The sequence below is a fragment of the Myzus persicae genome, unplaced genomic scaffold (assembly GCF_001856785.1).
Source record: "Myzus persicae strain clone G006 unplaced genomic scaffold, MPER_G0061.0, whole genome shotgun sequence".
Taxonomy (NCBI): Eukaryota; Metazoa; Arthropoda; class Insecta; order Hemiptera; family Aphididae; genus Myzus; species Myzus persicae.
The window spans coordinates 71,703-93,302 of record NW_019104223.1 but is presented as its reverse complement, the minus strand read 5'-3'; the positions used below and the strand labels follow the sequence as shown (position 1 = coordinate 93,302).

Genomic DNA, 21,600 nt, shown 5'->3' with positions numbered 1-21,600 from the left:
TTTATCAGTGTTCGTGTTTTCCATAAAATATAAAGTTTTTATTTTTGATTAGTCATAATAAAGCGACTAAAGTATGTAGCAGTTTTGCTTTACCAGTATGCGATCACCCTAAGGCGACCCGGCATTAATACAAATATTTTTTCCTTAGATCATATACCATGGGTAGAGCTATGGTTTAAAATCTTGAATCATAGCTGTTCGTGCCCGAAGTCATCACTGCGCATGAGCAAAGTATATGATCTAAGCATTCAGTACCTACTTATCGTCCTTATCACTATAACACATTATTGTTCCTTCCCCGTCCCGCGCGATCTATTTCATTTCTCACGCAAGCGCAATAAGTACTTCGGGCATGAACAGGTCTGCTTAAAACACGGACTACGCGTGATAGGTATACGCTAATACGCTATAATAGCTCTATCCAGTGTATATTGTGATCCAAGATTTTTTCAAAGATAACTTTAAGGTCTATCAATGGTGATAACAATTTAACATAGATAATATTATCACACATAAACAAATTAAAAGTGATAATAAAAGTATAAACATTTAACACAAATAATATCAATCTTGTATAGTTGAATCCACGGTCTTAGAAGATTTTTATTTAATAATTGATCTAAGGTTGAACCTATATAGCATTCATACCTCATGTCATCATTAAAATTATTGTAAACTATTTTGTTTGTTGAACATTTTATTTTCTAGTTTTCGAATTTTCTGATGTACTCGCAAGACTTGATCACTTGTTTATTGTTCAGTACTAAAGCTAATGATATTATGCTATAATAATCACAAATTATATTTTTAATTTTAGAAATTTTTAGTCATATCACAGAGTATAATATAATCTGTAGCAGTATAAAATATTATAAACCACTAATTTATATTATTTTATAGATTTTAATAATGAATTATATGCACATTGTAGAACCATTAATATAAATACTTTTCTTACTTTCTTGTGCTAAATTGTGTTTGCTACTGGTCATTCAATTTAAATCAACATGTCTGGTAATGATGAATATGTTGATGTTATGACATCCAGGTTAGTTTTTTTTTTATTAATACATTTAATAGGTAATGACAAACTAACAGTAGAAAATAAATACTTATGAAAATAATATATATTATTTGAATGTACTGTTTTAGTCCACCTCTTACAACTAGGACAACCTTACAAAGTTCAGGAATGAAGAAGAAAAAAGTAAGAAATAATAAAGACAATCCTGGGTCAAGTGACGAAGAACGATGGTTAAAAGCCATTGAAACGGGTAAATTGGACGAAGTTGATGATGAGTTAAAGAAAATTAAAAAAAAGGATCCAAAAATGATGACAGCTAGACAAAGAGCAATGTTCGACAGAAAGTCTGATAAGGAATTCACCGAAGAACTGGTTGCATTGCCTTCTGGTTTGGAATTTAAATTGTTTCTATTATTTTAATCAAATGTCTTAACCATTTAATAATTATAGGGTATCGGGAAAAAGTATTAACTCCAGAAATGTTGCAAAAAAAAGCTATTAAATCACAAAAAAGAAAACAACAAGCAGATGAAAAAAGGGAAAAAGATAAAAAACGTACCATGGACAGATTGTTGAAAAAACATGAAAGCAAATCCAAAATAAATGCTAAAGGGCGGATGACAAGAAAGACTGTTAATAATATTATTTACATTAGTAAAAATGACAAACTGTCTCTACTGTTTCCAGAAGGTGTTGAGTTTCCTCTCAAAAAATCTTTAATTAAGTATGTTTAATTGTTCAATAGTAATTTTATACTTTTTTTTTAAAACCTATGAGGTTCAACCTTATGAATTTTTATACTCTATTCTGTTTAAATACATACTATTATTTATTGTGTACAATAAATATTATATATATATCAATTGTATCTTTGTTTAACTAATACTATTTATTGATTTGTTTTAAATAGACCTCCACCTGCTCAAAAAATGTGTGGGGTAGACGGCTGTGAAAATCCTAAGAAATATTCATGTTCTCGAACTGGTGTACCATTATGTAGTTTACAATGTTATCATGCAAATCAATTAAATATTTGGAACACTGTATGCTGAATGCTGATTAAGCATATTTCATATATTATGGTATATACGATATTTATTTATGTGAAAAATACATTAATATGCTTATTAACTATTTAACAATTAAATGCACTCGAACAAAATCAAATAATTAACAAATTTAAATTCAGTATTCTATATAATACAATTATTATTGTATATTAATATTTCCAACAGATGGCCTTGCTGGTGGTATCAGTTTTTTTAATTCGGAGTCAATTTTTCGGTCAACCAACACTTTGATCAAAAATTCACCTTGTTGAAATGGTTTGAAGGTAGCCGGTACTATTACATAGCTACCCAATGTAGACACTACAAATGTTTCGGAGATCACTTGTTTTGCCTTGAATGCTCCTGAACTACCTTCTGGTTCAGTACACAAAAAATACTCAGCTCCTAATGTTTCTTTTTGTTCAAAGTCATTCTAAAAAATATGTTTGTACTATAATCATTTCAAAGTGATAATAATAGTTAATAAATAATAAATAACAGTTAAATTTACTTTGAATAAAAAAAATGCAACGTGTAATGGATTTTTTTTTTGTATTCGTTTTATTTTTAATATTATTTTAATTGTTACAAACAAATTTTCTTCTAAAATTCCTGCAAATTAATAATATGATAAATAATAATATGAAATATTTTTATTATAATATATAGGTAAAGTAACATAGTACCTGTAGGAAATTTGAGCAAATATTGAGGATTAGTTTCAAACATGTCTAAATTATTCCTTGATCCTCCTGCATTTAGACCATATATCCAACTACCATTAATTGTTAATACTTCTGGGAACCCCTAAAAGTGAAATATGAATATTTATGTTATTTTAAATAATTGTAGTGTTATATGTACATTAAAAGTAAAATAAAAAATTGTTGTCTATATACTTGAGAACCATTGTTGTCATCATGTAAAGATATTTTATTGTTTTGTTCTTCACAAACATCCACTTGTTCGACCTAATAAAATATATATTTACTTGTTAATATCAAAATGTATTACAATAGTTAATAGTTTGAATTATATATTATATTTATTTTTAAAAAAGCGGGTAAGTGGATGTCGCTCTGCTGTACATTAGGTCTTTAAGAGGTTGCTGTAATGGATGGTATTAAATTTGAATTCAATAATATCAAATCATTGTATATGAAAAACGATTCTGATCAGAGACGGTATGTCAGTTTAGGATATGTTATATTATTATTACCTATTATTAATATGGTAGCCAGTAAGTTGAATTAATATTATTCTTAAATTATCAGTGATGCTGGAAGAATATTAAATATACCTATGTGAAATTGGGTTGTTTTGGAACTGAATTACAACAAAATGATAACCATTAATCTTTTAAACTCTTTCCAGTCCACCTCTGGTTAAGACTATTTTTCTGTGTCATTTAAACTAACCCATTTCATAGTCAATGCAATCTAAGTTACAAAACTAACTACTATGTTCAACTAATTGAAGTAGTGCATAATTGTAGATAGTTTTCCATCGTAGTAAATAATAATTTATATTTTAGGCACCTACTTACTATTATTTTTTGAACTTGTTTTCGAATCTACTTATAACTTTTCCCTTCATAATATTTGTATTTTTTTTTGTTATTATATAATTTAAACTTTAAAATACCTGTAACCAAAGTATCTGCTTAACTTTTGCCATGCGTAACTCTAAATCAGCCTGTGACTTGGGACGACCAAGGTGTATTGTTACATTTTTCTTACATGCTTCAAGTAGATTTTTATTTTTTAATAAGAATTCACAAACAAGAATGTGAAATGTGTTATTAGATAATTAAAATTATATTTTATTAAATCCCTACTTACTGTCTCTGTCTTACTAGCTCATAACATAGAAAGTATACCTACGTTTATTATATAGTACATACTTAATTATATTAACTAGCTAAAATATTAGAATGAATAGATATTTTATTAAATTTCAAGGTAATTGTAACAACACATTATTTTGTGATATCTTGTTTTAAATATTTTAACTTTAAAACTAGTTAAAAGCATTTTTCAAAAAAAAATACAATTATCATTTTAGTAGGTACCTAGGTATATAATATATTAAATGATTATATATATTATTAGGTGCATGAAAAAAAACATAATACATAACACGCCGCAAAAAAGGGATGGCAAAGACTCTTATTTCTTCTGAGTGTGCACCTATATATCGTATTTGAATTGTAATAGTTTATGTAGATAGATATTTACTAATAATTAATTTTATCCATTTGCTAGACAATTGACGAAGTCAAAAAATTCAGATGTGTGGTAGGTAGGTGGTTTGTCATAATTTAAAAAATTATATTTCTACCTATGATGGCCATAGCAGTAATTCTTAAATTTGATGAACGTACACTGCTATAGCAGTTATTCAAAAACCGTTTATAAAAACATAAATAATAATAATACCACGATTCGTAAAGTAACACCTATTACCCAAAGTTACACCTACTAAATGAAAAGTCAAACCTAAGTATACATATCTAACTTTACAATTAAAATTAGGTCAACTACAATAAATCATATTACTGTGATTTTATGAAGCTAGCTTACGAATTATAGCAAATAGGTTCCTAACTTAAAAGTATTACCTATTCAATTACAATTTTATAAAAATCAATGGACAAAGTTAAAATTCAGCAGTGTCCGATCATCGTACAGGTGATAATTATATTAGGCAAATCTCTGAGAAATACCCCTGTTCAACATACGTGTACGTGTGAATGCTTGAATCAATAAAAAGTTTTTTGTTAAAAAAAATGTTATAAAAGATTGAATTCCATATCAAATAATATCATCTACCCTTGACATCAATTACCGACTACCGTTGGAATAATAATTTAGTAAAAGTTGGTAAAAAAATGAAATATTGTTTTAAACGGTGTACTCATGTAAAAATATATAGTATGGATTTATGTGAAACACAGAAGAACTTTTTAAAAAATTCACCGATGAACTTCAACAATTGTCTATGTTCTTTTAACCATAGTACAAACAAACAAGCAATAATTATTCCTTAAACTATATATCGGTATATTTGGACAAGTTCTAAGTCAAAACTTAAATTTCTCAACTCCTATCATAACAACTTATGAGGAACCTTGTATAAAATTGTATTAACATTTATAGAAATAAAAACTTGAAAATGTCAAATGTTTATGAATAGCCAGTCAAAAATACTTTTAAAATTGTATCATGAATAGACTATTGATAAGATTAACGTTAGGTGAACATTTCAGGTGTCTATACGGTTAATAGGGTATGAATTGCAACAATATAAGAAAATTGTTCTATGAGAATTTGTTAATTTACGGGTGAACATAGTGTTGTTGATACTTGATTTAAAACATGTAGGTATTGTAATTGTAAAAATTAATATTTTGTTTTAGGAATAAAATACTTTTAAAAAATATTCTAAATAGTTGTTCAGAATACTTCTGGGAAAAGTATTTCAAAAGTATTCTGAATAAACATTTTTAAAAATGCATTTCATTCGATCTGAATTTTCTTATTGACAATATTGTTTAAACGTCACATTCAGGTTTATTGATTTTTCAATAATATATAATTTTAAGGTATCTTCTACATTTTTTTCTTACCTCATTTGGAACTTTTGGGATAAAGCAAGTTGTATAAGTATTATAATATATATATATAGGTCGGAGGTCCCTTATATATCATAATTTGCAAAAAAATATATCATATTATAATAGTAATATGACAATATTCATTAGTCATTATTAATCAATAATTATATAATTAATTTACAAAACGAAGTAATTCACCATGACACCTTCTTAAAGATGATTAAGCTTTTGACATGTTTAAAATAATTACCTACTTACTGTTGAAATTTAAAATTCAAAAGAGATGATCGTTTAAATGTTCGTGAATGGTGAATCACTAAAATATATCTATTCTAACTATTCAATAGTTCCCGTTACAATCAGTATGACAATAAGCTGATCTATACGTCAATGTCAATACATTTTTTTATCTTATTAATTATTTTTAATTTATAGGATACAATTTATAAACTCAATATTTGATTGGTATTCTTATTTCTTACATAGGCATAATATCTGTAAAAACGAGCACGTGATAAATTTAATCACTACAAAAACACTCCCCTAACAATCATAAAAATATTTATAGAAATATAAAAATTTTCTTTGAAATATAAGATTTAGGAAAAATCGCCTATAATACGTAAAATTTCAAAAAAGTACCTTTTTATAATATAAAATAAATGAGTAAATTATTCTTTAAAATATAGAAATGAAATTATATAGCCGAAAATACGAAATAAAACGTGTATATTTTGCATGAATGCATATTACGAAGCAAGAATCGAGTTTTAGCTAAGACTAACCCAACCTAACCTGACTTGTGGGAAAACGGGATTAAAGGGGAAAAAATGTAGAACTCATCAACGTGCGTGCTAAAGCTATCTGAGGCAGCAACGCATTTTCTCGTCATTATTTTAAACCCGCGCAGTATTGAGCATCCACCAGTACGCTGCGTGGTAACAGGCTGCAATTGTCGCATCTACTGCAGCCGGACACGGTCGCGGGCATCATCGCCGGCCGCCGATTTACCTGCGTTACTTTGGTGATACGGTGGACGGGAAACCCGGCGTGAAATCCCTCGACTCCGTAATTGTTGTAGTGCGCGAACGCGTCTTCGGCGTGGCGGTCGTCTCCTGCACCGCGCGCAGCCCGGACCCCGCACCGCGTACCGTCCACGTGCCGGCGATCCGACGACGATGACGCGGACGCCGTGGTCGGCGAGTCGGACGACTTGCGATCCGAGTGTCCACATCCCATGGCCGCATGTCCCGCGACTGCGGCGGGCTATCGACATGTGCGGCAGCGGCACACGTACGCGTTTGCTGGCATACCGGCACGCTGCGGTGTTCGCGCAATATTATTTTATACGAAATATGTTATGCTGTGGTCGTGTAACCGCGCTAAAGTCTACCAATCCGCCGCCGCCGCCGCCGCCGTCCGAGTTCCCTCCCACCCGCTGACAACGCCACCGCTAACCACACCGGGCCGCGGTGCACCGCACTCATTTATAATAGACACATCGCGTGTTTCGCCCTCGACACACCTCTTATTTGTGTGTGTTCACGGGGGTTTTTCTGCCATAGGTTCGGACATCGATTTTTCGATGTTTTTCGCGCGGGTATTTTGATACTGTTATACCTATATTGGCTGCATTTATGTGGATTACACATTTTATAAAATTATAACATTATGTATTATATCAGTGCCGTAGCATAGGGGGAGGGGGGAAGCAATGAACCGTTTCCCCCGAGACCAGACCCTCACAATGATGTTAAAAAATATTTATATGATATCAGTCCACGTTTTGTCAGAAAAAAATAAAACCCGAAAATAAATAAGATTTTTGATTTTAGTAGATTTAGTATTTTTGTAGTGATCTAATGATTTAATAAAATATTATATAATAATAAAAATATTTTTTAATTAGTTGCAAAAAACCATTTTTGGGTGAAAATGAGCCAATCTCCGCGTGGTGTCTCCTGGATAACGCTAAAAAAACTCTAAAAAGTGAAATAGAATTCATCTAAACGTTGATACTCAAAAAATGATATGATTTTTTAAAAAAAATGGTGAATACCCAAACGATGTATTCATTTTTGGTGTCTGAAAAAATGTGTACCTAAATGTGTTCCCAATCCTTCTCACAATTCCCATGCAAAAATATTGTTTTGTACCCAAACGTGTTACACCTATTATTTTGACATAATATTTACAGTCTAAAAATGTAGAAAAACTATTTAACATTGATAATATTTATGTCCTAATTATTAGTATTATTTTTTTGAGTTTGTCAGATAATATAACGGTTGTTGGTTATTTTTTGCCTAGACCCCCGCCCACCTCGTTCCAAAATCCCGGTTACACCACTGAATTATATTATTATATATAATATTACATTATATTACGATTATATTATTATATTATATTATTCGTATTATATTACGATTTTTCGGTTTAGCAACTATTTATTATATTGTCATTAGCGTTTCCGTATTGACATGAATATCGGCAGGATAGTCACACATAGATGATATTATACCCGAAGTATTATCGTTTTAACTGGATTTCTGTAAAACGATCATTAGACAAAGGAAAAGTGGATAAAAATTTTTTAATTACTATTCACTAACTATACCTACTCATTTAAGAAAAAAAGTGACCGACAAAACCTGACCACGGAGACGGAGGCGCTTGCACGTGTATGTGTGTTATAATGCCGCTACGTAGTATGTAGTTGTACAAAATTGGAACATATTATATATTGTTTATATCACTTTTGTTTGGTATAATTACTGTTACCTATATTATGTTCTGTAATACAGGTACATATCGTGTAAATTCGTATAACGTTCAACATCAGTGCACGCATGTTGTAAGAATTTCCTGCCCAGCACGCACACCACAGCGCCTTGGTGACGGTGACGTTTAGATATTATTTAGGTATTTTGTATATTATTAAAAATAATATCGTTTTTAGATTTCATGAATACGAAACCCCTTTCCCCGGGTTACCACAAACAAATCAGATTGTCGGCGATTTGCATCTCATGGTTGCACGCATCTATTTTTTCAAACAAAATATTATTTAATTATTATTTATATTATATTTATAATAAGGGTAGGTGTACTGTAGAATTAAGTGTTCCTACCTCTATAGTCGCCGCAATGGGATTATTTTTCGACAAAAACCTTGACCCGTTCTATAATATGATGTGTACGACGGTCAACAATACACGCATATCAAAGGCACACGCTATGACGATCCCAGGATCCACCACTGCCACTTAATATTGTCATCATTACATATTTATACACGTATTGACGTATATGACATAATATGTATTTAGGTGTAACTTTTATAATTCTAGAAGAATTCAAATCCGAAATGTATTTATAATACATAAATATATAAATGTATTTAGTGGTGTATTTCTCTGAATTATACTCAAAGATTTAAATGACACGTATGCATACTACCACAAAAGGTTGCAACTTCCATATATTAAGTTATTAGGTATTGAACACATTTAAAATTTAAATAATATTATAATAATTGGATTATAAAAAAATATTTACTTATATAGTTATATATAAATTATAATTTAAATTATTTCATTCTGAGTACCTTACATTGCATATCCATAAGCATAATATGATGTATACTAAGGTCACATAATTTAAAGTTACTCAAACATGATAAATATCATACTTTTATTATTGCAACAACTAAACAAGGAATGCTTCTAAATACTAGAAAATGAAGCACGAGATCGCAATGTACCTAAATTGCATATTCATAACGCCGTCTTAGAATTACCTCTATTGAATTTCATTTTTTTCTCCCGACTAGTCACTAGTATCACAATAATAAAAAGTACAAACAAAACACGTCTTCGTTTTAATGAGGTAAAATGTATTGTATAGATTTAGAATATTGCTACTAGTAATAGTTAAAAATTAATACAATTATAAAAAGTAGGTATGTCTAAGCATAATGTCTTATCCATATCTAATGCTGATTTTAATTTTGTTTCTAAAATATCTATTTACTATGTTATAATATGTAATGAATTAAGTCGTAATTTTATTTTAATAAAAATTTTACTATAAAACTAATTATACTATCCATGAACTCCGTATATCAGACATGAGCTTACAGCTCAGTTGGTATACGTATCAGTTATTACTTGTGTAATTTATTGTAATTATTTAATTGTAATTGTATTGGCTGAAAAAAATAAAAAAAATAAATATATATTAAACATTATAGATAAACAAAATATACAACATAATGTGTACATGAATGGTTTATTTATTTAATTAATTTTTTCTGAAGGCTATAATATTGTTATATTTCATAATATTAAAACCATTATTAACAACTCTCTGCACTACAGGCCCATAAACATTAAGTTATTACTTGTTTATTTTTGTACATAAAAATATTATGTTTTTATGAGCATGTAGAATAAGGCAGTTAAGTTTTAAAAACAATCGTTTAAATTATGGATATCATAATTTACCACTTATTGGTGGTAATAGATTAAAGGTGGTTATCACGCGCATACCGTTTTTTTTATAGATATATAATAATTATAGTATATTATAACTATATTATAGATTATACAATTGGAAAAAATAGATACTTTAACAATGAATAACCATAAAAGTCATTTTGTTGTAACTTAAAAATACTATTCATGGGTACTTGAAACTTTTGAAATATATAAATACATGATTTTATTTTGCACGGGAGGTCGTAAAAAATTGGCTGAAACCCTGGAACAATAATAATCAGAAAGTAAAATGTGCAGACCGTAGTATTCCGAAAATACCGGACTTCAAAAATCAGAAGTATAAAATCCTAGTCTATAATATTCCGGAACGTAAAATTCCAAAATGTAAAATCCTGGAGCTTAAACATCCGAATAGAAAAATCTCGGAAAATAATATTTTCAAATTTGTTTTCACTATTAATATATTCCTATTTTATTTTTCAATGTCAAAGCATAAAATGTTTTTAAGTATTTTAAATTGAATGTGTAAAATTATAAAAGTTAACTGTAGAAAATGTATTACCTACTATATTATGACATCTCAAATAAACCTATCCACTTAGTCTGGGACTTTCCCTCTATATATACCTACATGATTATATTTTAGATTAGGTATACATCTATAAAGTATTTTTGTTTTGATACAATAATATTGTATTTTCATAAATCATAATGCCTATTGTCCATACTCCCTATTGATTGGTATATCATATAAAATATTTAATGATTAATAGAAAAAGGCAACGACCTTTTTTCCGATCAATTATTTGACCTCTATAAAATTATTGTAAATTATGTAATAAATATGTCAATAATAATAATAATTTAGGTATCGCTTGTTGTGTTTTTGATATACCTTTTTTCGTGACCACGCGATATCATTAAAAGTTAGAAACAACTAAGTTAAGTTTTATAAGACGTTTTTATATTATAAAAATAGGTGGATTCTCGTATCAAATTAATTGTTTGAAAACATTACGACTTATATAAATATAAATTCGTAAAATGATTGTATCGTTCACTGTTCCAAGTTCTATGGCTCTATATATATGTTCCTAAGGGAAGTTCTATTTTGTTCCTGAAAGGATATAGTTCAAATTAGGCAGTTAACGAAAATCCCATGGTAATTTTTAATACATAAAATATTAAAACGTATTCTAGTGAAATTCGGAATTTCTATTTGACTCCCTAAAGTGTTAAACGAGAAGAAATTTGGTATTATCTAACTTGACAACTATGTCATTCATCTACAATACTGACAAAACGTTTCCCTTGTGTGCAGCTGAAGTATCTTAATATAAAATAGCTAAGCATACGCCTCTTAAATGTATTGCTCATTTAGTATGACAAATTGATAAACTATAGTTATTTTATAAATTAGCTATTATCTAGATTATTTAATTTAAATATATCTATTATCTCATACCACGATTAAAGATAGAACTATCTTAGTACTATCTATAGGCGCTATAGCCGTGTCTCATACAGATGGTTAAATTCAAATATATCTATTATCTTATCTATATGGAAGCTATTTAATTATGCCAGTGGTCTCAAAAACCCAGCCCGTGAACCCTTTCGATGTGGCCTGCAATAGTTCAAAACATTTTAATATTAATTATTAATTTTATACATAAATTTTAGTATTCCCTTGAACATCAATAATCATCAATAGCTACCTTATTTATACAGTAATTTATACCAAGAGCTTATTTTGTATAATTTTAATCATAATTTTTGGAGATAAGTAAAAAAAAGCTCTTCGAAAATGTTCCGAATGCGAATCTTTGATGTATAAATAGAGGGCTGGTAATTTGAGTTTGAGACCACTCAAGGGATTGGGAATGTAATCATTTTCATTTTTTCATTTGCTGTCAAATTTCCTGAACACATATCCTCCACGTGCTGGTATAACCGGGAAAGTATTGGTGGCTAGTAGTATTACCCTGATTCTTTAGAATACTGTAAAAAATAAGGTGTAGGGTATACCTAACGTCCTAACTTAACCTGTAGATATTCATATCTTAATTAAAGACTGCTAATTTAATAGCATATCATTATATAAGTAATTTAGATAAAAACATCGAATGAGCAAATTGTAATAAAAGAATATTAATGGCACAACATTGAAATATCTTTTTATGTATTATCATTTTTGTAAAATTTTGATTACAATTAAATAGTTAAACATTCTGAAATACATTTTGATTGTTTTACTGTTTTAGACTTCTAGTAGTAAAAACATTGAATTTATAAAAAATTGAATTCACAGAATTTACGATTAGCACACCCAAAATCATATAAATATCTGATATGATTATTTGACTTAATTACTGGTTATATTAAAGAATAATGTTAGTACAAGGTCTCGGGTTGTTAGATTTTTGCAATGGCTATAAATTATAATTACATAAACCATTGATTCAAGCATTAAATCAAATGTTTTATTTCGGTTAAAATAACGTTTTATAGTGTCTCGAATCTCGATGAAGTTAATAGTCATACTCATAAGACATAAGTATGTATTTTTATTTTTTATGCCATTGAACATACCAATACTGAATTTGAATTTCTTCATGTTGCGTGATGTGATACTATTTCGTACCTATATATTTTTACTTAAAATAAAAATATACTGTATTCAACTACTTAAATTACACACAACTTCGTATATCTACTAGTATAATATACTATATAAACCTAATATATATTTTGCATGGAACAAATTACAGTAAAATAATAGGCTATACCCTTAATAGCCTATAGGTGAGATAGTACATAATATGTTTATGGTATAGGTATAATATATACCATATGTCTATACATACCTATGCACCATGTCTTAAACAATATATAAATATATATATATATATATATTTTATACCGTATCCTACCTACATAGTATATAGCAAATACATAATTTTATTTCGGGGAAGAAAAGGGCTAAAAATAACAACAAATCGATTGATGAAAAAAGGATCACGTTTTTATTGTTGAAAGTTATATTTAAAAAAAACTATGTATGTTGTCGGAAGGTTGAGAATCATGGGCGAGTGGATGTTCAGTAGTGGTAGGCGACCGGGTATGCGGCTTTGTAGGCTGCTGGGAAGTACGATTTCTCGTATTTTCCTGGGTAGTATTTGCCATCGTCATAAGCTGCGTAGCTCGGGTAGGCGGCGTAGCTCGGGTAAGCTGCGTAGCTCGAGTAAGCGGCGTATGGGGTGGCGGCATAGGCAGCTGGTGCGGCGTAGGCAGCAGGAGCGACGTAAGCAGCTGGTGCTGCGTAGGCAGCTGGTGCAGCGTAGGCAGCTGGAGCGGAGTATTTGTAAGCGTAGCTAGCTGGGTAAGCAGAGTATGCTGAGTATGGGTATGCTGGGGCTGCTGCAGAGTAAGCCAAGACCGCTGTAACAAAAAAAATCAGTTAAAATTTGTTTTATCAAATCGAATATACAGAAAATGTGAAAAGTATAGGTACCACTATATAGGTACCTTGTAGTTAGCATTGTGTTCTGTATTAAATAATTATATGTTATATTATTATAAAACTTACGAGCTGGGGCAGCGGCAATGTAGGCGTGTTTCTTTACTCTTGCTCCATCCTCGGCAGGTTTGTTTTCTTCGGCGGACACGGCGTACACGACCAAGGCGATGAATATCTGTCGACAAAAAGAAAAACATAAAGATTATATCAATTGTTAAATACATTTCAATAGTTCATATTTTGTGATAGTCATAAAAATAGTGTGCATCTTAACCACGACGTACGATATTTTATTGACCATAGAAATCGTTTCAGGTAAGTACAACTAAAAATATAATAAGTACTACTAAAATCAATAAATGTGGTCTATGATGCAAATTATCATTTAAATTTTTACCCATTGAACTTTAAAGTATATAATAGTGTCAGTTTAAAATTCAGTAAAAATTCGCCGCTATAACTTGTATCAAATGTACAATATCATATATATATAATAAATTATAATTTCAACATTTTTGGATGAATATCAAATTTATGATATTTGGATCTTTGATGGTAACCAAAAACTTCAACTTCAATGGCTGCTGGGCCGAAATACAAGTTTTTTACATAGTGCGAGAAGCATATAAGACTGTATAGTTTCAAAAGAGTAAAATAGAGGTTAGTCTTCAAAATTCAATTATTTAGAAACAATGGTGAAGTTTAAATTAAAAATATAAAATAGATTGGAAAAATACTATGTGTCTATGTCTACGAAAATACGAAAATCTGCTACCTAGTCGAGGAGTTACAATGCGTCATAAAACGAGTAAGACTCACCAGATTCTTGAAAGAAGCCATTTCTTGTTTGTTGATTTCTTTTTGAGTTGTCTAAGACGAATCTGCAAACTTCAACCTGTGGTCGATGTGTGTACTTGGGATATGAGGAGATGAGTGATGCTAATGCCTGGTGTCGCTGGTCCTTATATATGCGGTCCGGTCTATGGGTCTCCCGTAATTTGAAGGTATGTGGTTCCACCGGCCATTACCTGGAAAGGGCGTTTCCCGTCTCCAAAAGGCCAAAATCCGGATCATGCCGAAAAATTTTGATGAGATACGTGCCGCTTCATCGAACAACGTTCGTTGGCAGCTTGGTGGTTGACCTTGGACGGCAGTGGTAATTGACTTTGAACAGCATAGTAGCGGTTAACCTTGCACCTTGGCCAGGGGGATTTGCACTGTATAAAAATGAATAATATAATAATTGCAACGAAAAAAATATAATATACATAATTAGGCGTTGCCGGACATGGTATGTCTACGTTATAGATGCGAGACTACAACAATCCATGTACGCGAATCTGAACATGATAGCGATGAGTTGCGATTTTAGCCTCAAAAAAATATAAAAGTTTAAAAGTTAGAAATATATTGTGATGTGATGTGGCGTGATTAGAGTCTGATTTATAGTCCGAGGGTGGTGAATACTTATAAGTTATAACCCTCAAAATGTTCATGGATCCTATTTTTTTTCCAGAGGAAATTGTTGTTATGGCAAAACTATTATTGTACAGAGTAATTCACCATGCTCCTCATTTTGTTTCTCTAATAAACTATGTATTCAAATTATAATTTTTGGAATATATATATATATATACTCATAAACTAAATTTTCATATTTTCAAAGATTTTTGTACCTTCTGCATATGTGTATCTTATGGTTATACAAACTTATATTTTTAAAATTATTAGAATTCTATTTTTTCACTGTAAATTACTTATAATAGATCATTTTTGTTAAATGTCGATGTAGTTACCTATCCGAAATTTACGAGTAGTTTCTCAATTATTAAATACTAAGGCGCACGAGGGTATTGGTGCTGCCTAAAAATGGTTTTACAATATTGGATCAAGTATTTATTATACTCAAACCATTTTCATAAATTACAAATTATTATAGATAAATATTTTAACTAACATTTCAAAAATCACCATAGCCTGTAACATATCTTCCAAATCCACGATTATGGGCCTATTATCCTTGCGAGGAAAAGGGGTTTTCATTTGAAAATCAGAAGTTTTATCTCCACGGGACACTGCAAAGTAGAAAAAATCTGAAGAGTTTGAAAATATGTTCTTTAAATTTATTTTAAAAGTCTAAAAATCAGATTCTAAATAACTGCATTATAGAAGAAAAATGGGTGACTGAGTTACCACCAAGCATACTTGAGGAATCACCCGGTATATATCTTATTACATTTTTTTTCAGAAATTGTGTAAAACAATATACATACATAACTAATATAACTTTAATAATAATATAACTCTTCTAAGTTGTTTCTAACCATTAATATTTTTAGGTATCCATTTAAAAAAAACATAACTTCTTTATTAATTATTAATGATTCATTTAGCAAAGAATATTTATAACATACTTAAATATATTATATAAGTATAATTTATTTATATATATGGCTGAAATTAGCTATGTAGAATTTGGAGGTTTATATAGCATCATATTATATTATACACAGTGGATTAATTTTGTAAAAATAAATGTTCTTCTATTTATGAAAGTACAGAATTAATATTTATGAATGTACTGAACACTATAGTCGCCTGGTTGACATTATTGATGGACATAGAGTGTCGTGAAAATGTGGATTAAATTATAAAAATATATAAGATCATTCGTATAAACAACGATGATTGAATAAAAATACAATTAATATACAATACAAGCTTTGCTGTATGGTAGTTATCGGTATGACATCGAAATGAATGTATAAGATTTGAATTCAATATGATAAATCATTGCATACGAAAAACGGTTCTGAGAGGAGATGGTGTGTCATCCCAGCATACTTGTATAAATAGTCAAATTTGAAAATTTTTGTAATTTAAAAATATTATTCTTGAATACCAAAAATTAATTCAGCTGTATTACAAATATCTAATACTAAAATAAATTACGTTAATAAAGCAATAATGTCAGAAAATAAACTTATTGTTGTAGACTGACTATCTACAGAACTTCTTCTCAGAACCGTTTTTCGTATACCTACACTAATTTAATATCACTGAATTCAAATTTAATATATCTGTTACTGTGAGCCCTGTAGAAACCTATACTGTACTAAGTGGTACCCACTTGTCCAGTTTTTTTTTATTACATCATAATCATACGTGTTAGTATTACCAAAGACTTTAAATGTATAACATTTATATTTAAATAATACTTTTGTGGAGACCCAGGTATTTCAAATTGTAAGGAAAGAAAGGGAATCGGGGCTTTGATTGTGCAATTTACATAGTCTCATATTTTACATTTAACACACCCCTTTTTTCGTATATAAAATACTTCAAAACGTTCTTTCAAACCACATTTTGGTTCATAATTAAAAAAAACACAATGGTACATTCTCACAAACCAAGCACTTAGCATACCAATGTGTAGTGTATATTGCATAAATAATATTGTGGGAGCGTGGGATTTTTGAACTAAAATACACTAATATTGTTATTTATTTTCTTTAAAATAATGTTTTTAGCGAAATTAATAAAAATAAAAATCACTTAAGGCCTTAGTTCTCAATCTATTCATAATTATTTTTTCCAGTCTCAAACTAGAACCAAGGTAGTTAGAGGGACTTCTTATTTTTCAATTAGGTACTTATTAAAATGCAATAAAACTTAAGTTGGTAGGATTTTGTTTAACTCATTTTTTATTCATACGCATAAAACACAGATTTTTATAAGTATAATTTGCATAGAGTATTGAATGATAATATTAAATTTATTTTCGTAAATCTAAAATCAAATTTTAATTTTGCTAAATGCTGATACACTAATCTGTGTAACAAAAGTTCTTAAGTTTTATCACAGTTGGTGTATTTTTACTTTTTTATTGTATACTATTGATAAGAAGTAAAGAAAAAAACAAATAATACATACATTAAGAATAAAGCACCAAAAGCTTAATCTCTTTTTCTCTTTAAAATATTTTTAAAAATGATGAATTTCAATATTTTAATATAACACATGAGATATTTAAATTTACAGGTACTTATCAATGCAATTTTTTTTAATTAAGAACATACCATCTATAAGTAAGTCTATACTTACAAGAATTGATGAATTTAAGAGGTGTAGAAGAAATTGAAGAGATGGATATTGAATAGTACAAATTAAAATTAAAGAGGATTTGTGATTTTGCTGAGAGATTTTTAGATTGGCTTGAATTTCGTTGATATTAAATTGTATATCCACATCCAATAGATATTATTGTAGGTCGTAAGTCCAATAGGTTTGAAGAATGAGAATTCAATATACAACTATTAATGTATAATAAATACAATTATTGTGGTATTGCAGATTGAATGTGCCTAAACTAAACAACTTCAAATATTTTAGCTATAAGGCTATAACCTTTAAGTACAACGAATTACACATACAAATTAAAAAAATGACCATTTAAATGTTTGAGGGGTTCAGCCGATGTATCCCCTAACGGGTAATTACAAAAATGTCAGAACGTAAAACGTGAATAGTTGTATAGAATTTGCCAATGCCCTTGATCGACGCGGTCACTGACTTCCAAGCTTGAAACGTAGTGTAATATGTATACATTTCATATGTATCGAATATCGTTATAAATAAAATATTATAATATATGCATTAATGATTATTTTTTTGTTTAACCTCTGGTCTAAATACATACATTTATCAACCATATATATTATATATATATTATATATATATAAAACGTACATAAAAAACGCGTAATACTACTCGTAATTAGAAATTTATAGTTTACATGTAGCCTATATAGCATATTATATATTATAATTTATAATACATAGGGAGTAAATGAAATAGGTCCCTAACAAATGTAATAACTACCTACGCAATAGCCTTTGGTTTAATCAGTATTTTTTTTTTTATGTATCTACAATAATAATATAGGTAATATCTTAATTTTAAAAAAATCTATACTTAGGAATATAAGGTAGTTAATTATTATTTCTGTCAGTTATTTCTTATGTTCAACAGTTACACCCTGTACAATGAGTATATATGCATAATAATATACTAATATGTATATACAATATACATTCCAAATTACTTTTTCAAACATATGTATTATATGTATAATAAATGTATAAATATTTATTAATCTCAACGCAACTTAAAATCCTTAAAAACTGAAACACCCGTTATACATTGTAATCTAGCAGATACGGTCATACGGAACATTAACACTAGGTACCTACAACACTAGCATAAGGCTCATATGATAAATATAAATCCACAATTTTGGACAAGCAAGTAAAAAAGTAATGTTTTCTACATACTTTTCAATTTATTTTATAAACTTAATCCTATATGTATAGCAATATCCTATATATTATAATATACATTTACGTTTAAAAATAACTACATTTTCACGTTTTCAAAAGTGATTATATTTTATCAATTCTGGTTCTCTTCTAATATGCGTACATACATATATATATAAATATATATATTACATTATTAAATGCTATACTAAAGCGATTAAGCAATTAAACACATAATGTTTTTATAATAATATTTTATTTTTGTGTTGACTATAGCGATAGTGGTGATCGGGCGACCATGATCTATGCATGGAGCGACTGTACAAGGTACCTAACGGGTCATCAAATTAAGACCACATAATTAAAATGTATACTAAATTAATTATACAATTATAATTTTTTCTCACAAACCACAAAATATTAAAAAATAAATCAAGAAACTTAATGTTTACATAATAAAGGTTTATTTCACCTTCGTTTATTTCAAATGTAAGATAATTTCGACACGTTAATAACTAATAAGATATTAAGATCTAATTTTAACTTTATACTTTGTAGTTTGAATTATAGGCAGTAGGTAGGAATTATGGAATAAAAATCCTGAGGATAAAATATTAACAACACTGCATTTTTAATTAATAATGATTAGTAAATATTTTTAAAACGTCTACAACATAAATAAAATTTAATTACAAATATATATGTAGATACTTATGATTTAATACATAGTTACATTATATTCGTAATTTTTTAACCTAAGTACAAAAATTACAAAAATTTTTAACTTTTATAAGTACCTATTAAATAGTACAAAAATAATTCATAAATTCATTTATTTGGGCGAATGACCCTAAATTATCTGATTAGAGCATATATAATCTGGACGAAATATTAAGCGATCATTTGGATGAATTTGTATTTATCTTTGTTGTACATAGGTACATATTTTACAACGTACATATAGCATGTTTTGAACTTAATATTTAAGTATACAGTATACACGGTGGTCTATGTATTATAAATTATAATATATAAATTGTAAGTATAGGTGTAAACTCGTATGATACAGAAATAACAACTTTTAAAATATTGACTGCACAGGTAATTTCGGCTGATAGGTGATGATCATTTTAAAGTGATCAAAACTAATAAGTCTCTAAAAACAGAAAGGAAAATAAATGTATTGAACATTTTTTTAGGTGCCCAAATAAGATTTTCCTAAATTATGTGCAGGGTATAACAGAAATAACTAACTAATGCAATAACTTTTGTTACAACTAATCAATAGGTATTTTAAAAATGTGTCTTGAAACTAAAAATTAAAAAACTTTTTTGGGAAATTTCAAAATAGTTTGTGACTCTGATTATAAGAACAATTTCGATGGTAAAAACATTTATCTAAGTCAAGTAGATTATTTTTAGGATTTTTTCATGCATATTTTTTTTTTTGGAATATACTAATTTAAAACGTAATAACTTTTTTCAAAATATTATCATTAGGAATGAGATTTCCTGACATGAGCATATTCCTTAAAAAGTTTACTGTACACATATTTTCTCATTTTTTGTCAAACGTTTAACTAGGTGCATATCAATTTTTTTGTCAATCTTTCTATGATCACCGTATGTATATAAACTCACCCAAAGTATACTAAAAAGCCTACCTTAAGGTGCTACCTTCAAAAACAATTCAAGTATGTTTACCGTATTTTACCTCCTAGTTATTGATTAATAACAATATTTTAAAACTAAAATGTATTTAATGTTTTGCTAATGATCATCAAGTATTTTAATTCGTTATAAAATGTTATGCTATTTTTACAGCATTCCATAAAACTTCAAATTAATTGTGTAATACATTTTAATGAATCACCATCGTTCCTATTTAAGTTGACTGTCTAACAAATCTGTTGCTTAACACGGCGAGGTGGAAGGACACTACGCAGACTAAAATGATATATCTTAAAGTGAGTTATCGTGGTCCGAGGGTCTTGGTGGATATTATTCATATTTTGATATGTACATGTTACCACGATAACTATTTAGCCTTTATAGTATTGTATCGCTGTTATAATATATTATAATATATTGAATTTTTTCAAAATATTATAAAAATAGGCATTTTTTTGCTGTAATAAAATATAATAATGGTTAAACAAAAACAACAGGGCACCGACCAACAGGCTACTTTTAATTGTACAATTGTGCACAAATGACACTTGCACAGTGCACCGTGCATATTGGATATCTTTACCAGTACATAAAATAACAAATTTTTTACTGTTTACTCTTGTAAACTTTTGGAAAATCCAAACGTATTTCAATAACCTGATACATGCATTTGTATTTTGTAATTATTATTTTGTTTTTATCAAGTGGTTCTCATCTTTTAATTACTACTTATATTTTACATTTTTTTATCTAGATGATTTAGTTACGATGACGTGATTATTTATCTAAGATGGCCCATCATATAAGCATTTTTTAATTTATCTGGATAAGATAAAATAGTATTCATTCATTCATTCATTCATCTAGATAAGTTTATATTATTATGCTCAACACTGTAATTTA

At 28.7% G+C, this 21,600-nt stretch overlaps 3 protein-coding genes across 3 annotated transcripts; 1 reads left to right on the top strand and 2 right to left on the bottom strand.

Moving 5' to 3' along the window:
* Positions 1-271: 271 nt before the first annotated feature.
* Positions 272-2,578, top strand: LOC111040200 (INO80 complex subunit B). Its single transcript, XM_022324004.1, has 5 exons — positions 272-1,048; positions 1,153-1,412; positions 1,475-1,748; positions 1,935-2,106; positions 2,260-2,578. Exons 1-4 carry the CDS (start codon positions 1,008-1,010, stop codon positions 2,074-2,076), a joined length of 717 nt encoding a protein of 238 aa, XP_022179696.1. The 5' UTR covers positions 272-1,007; the 3' UTR covers positions 2,077-2,106; positions 2,260-2,578.
* A 76-nt stretch (positions 2,579-2,654) lies between these two features.
* LOC111040199 lies at positions 2,655-7,027 on the bottom strand. The gene is made up of 3 exons (XM_022324003.1): positions 6,701-7,027; positions 2,973-3,044; positions 2,655-2,880 (listed from the first exon to the last, which is right to left on the bottom strand). Exons 1-3 carry the CDS (start codon positions 6,926-6,928, stop codon positions 2,677-2,679), a joined length of 504 nt encoding a protein of 167 aa, XP_022179695.1. The 5' UTR covers positions 6,929-7,027; the 3' UTR covers positions 2,655-2,676.
* A 6,164-nt stretch (positions 7,028-13,191) lies between these two features.
* Positions 13,192-14,663, bottom strand: LOC111040198 (cuticle protein 16.5-like). The gene is made up of 3 exons (XM_022324002.1): positions 14,528-14,663; positions 13,778-13,883; positions 13,192-13,629 (listed from the first exon to the last, which is right to left on the bottom strand). Exons 1-3 carry the CDS (start codon positions 14,546-14,548, stop codon positions 13,289-13,291), a joined length of 468 nt encoding a protein of 155 aa, XP_022179694.1. The 5' UTR covers positions 14,549-14,663; the 3' UTR covers positions 13,192-13,288.
* Between the last annotated feature and the right edge of the window lie 6,937 nt (positions 14,664-21,600).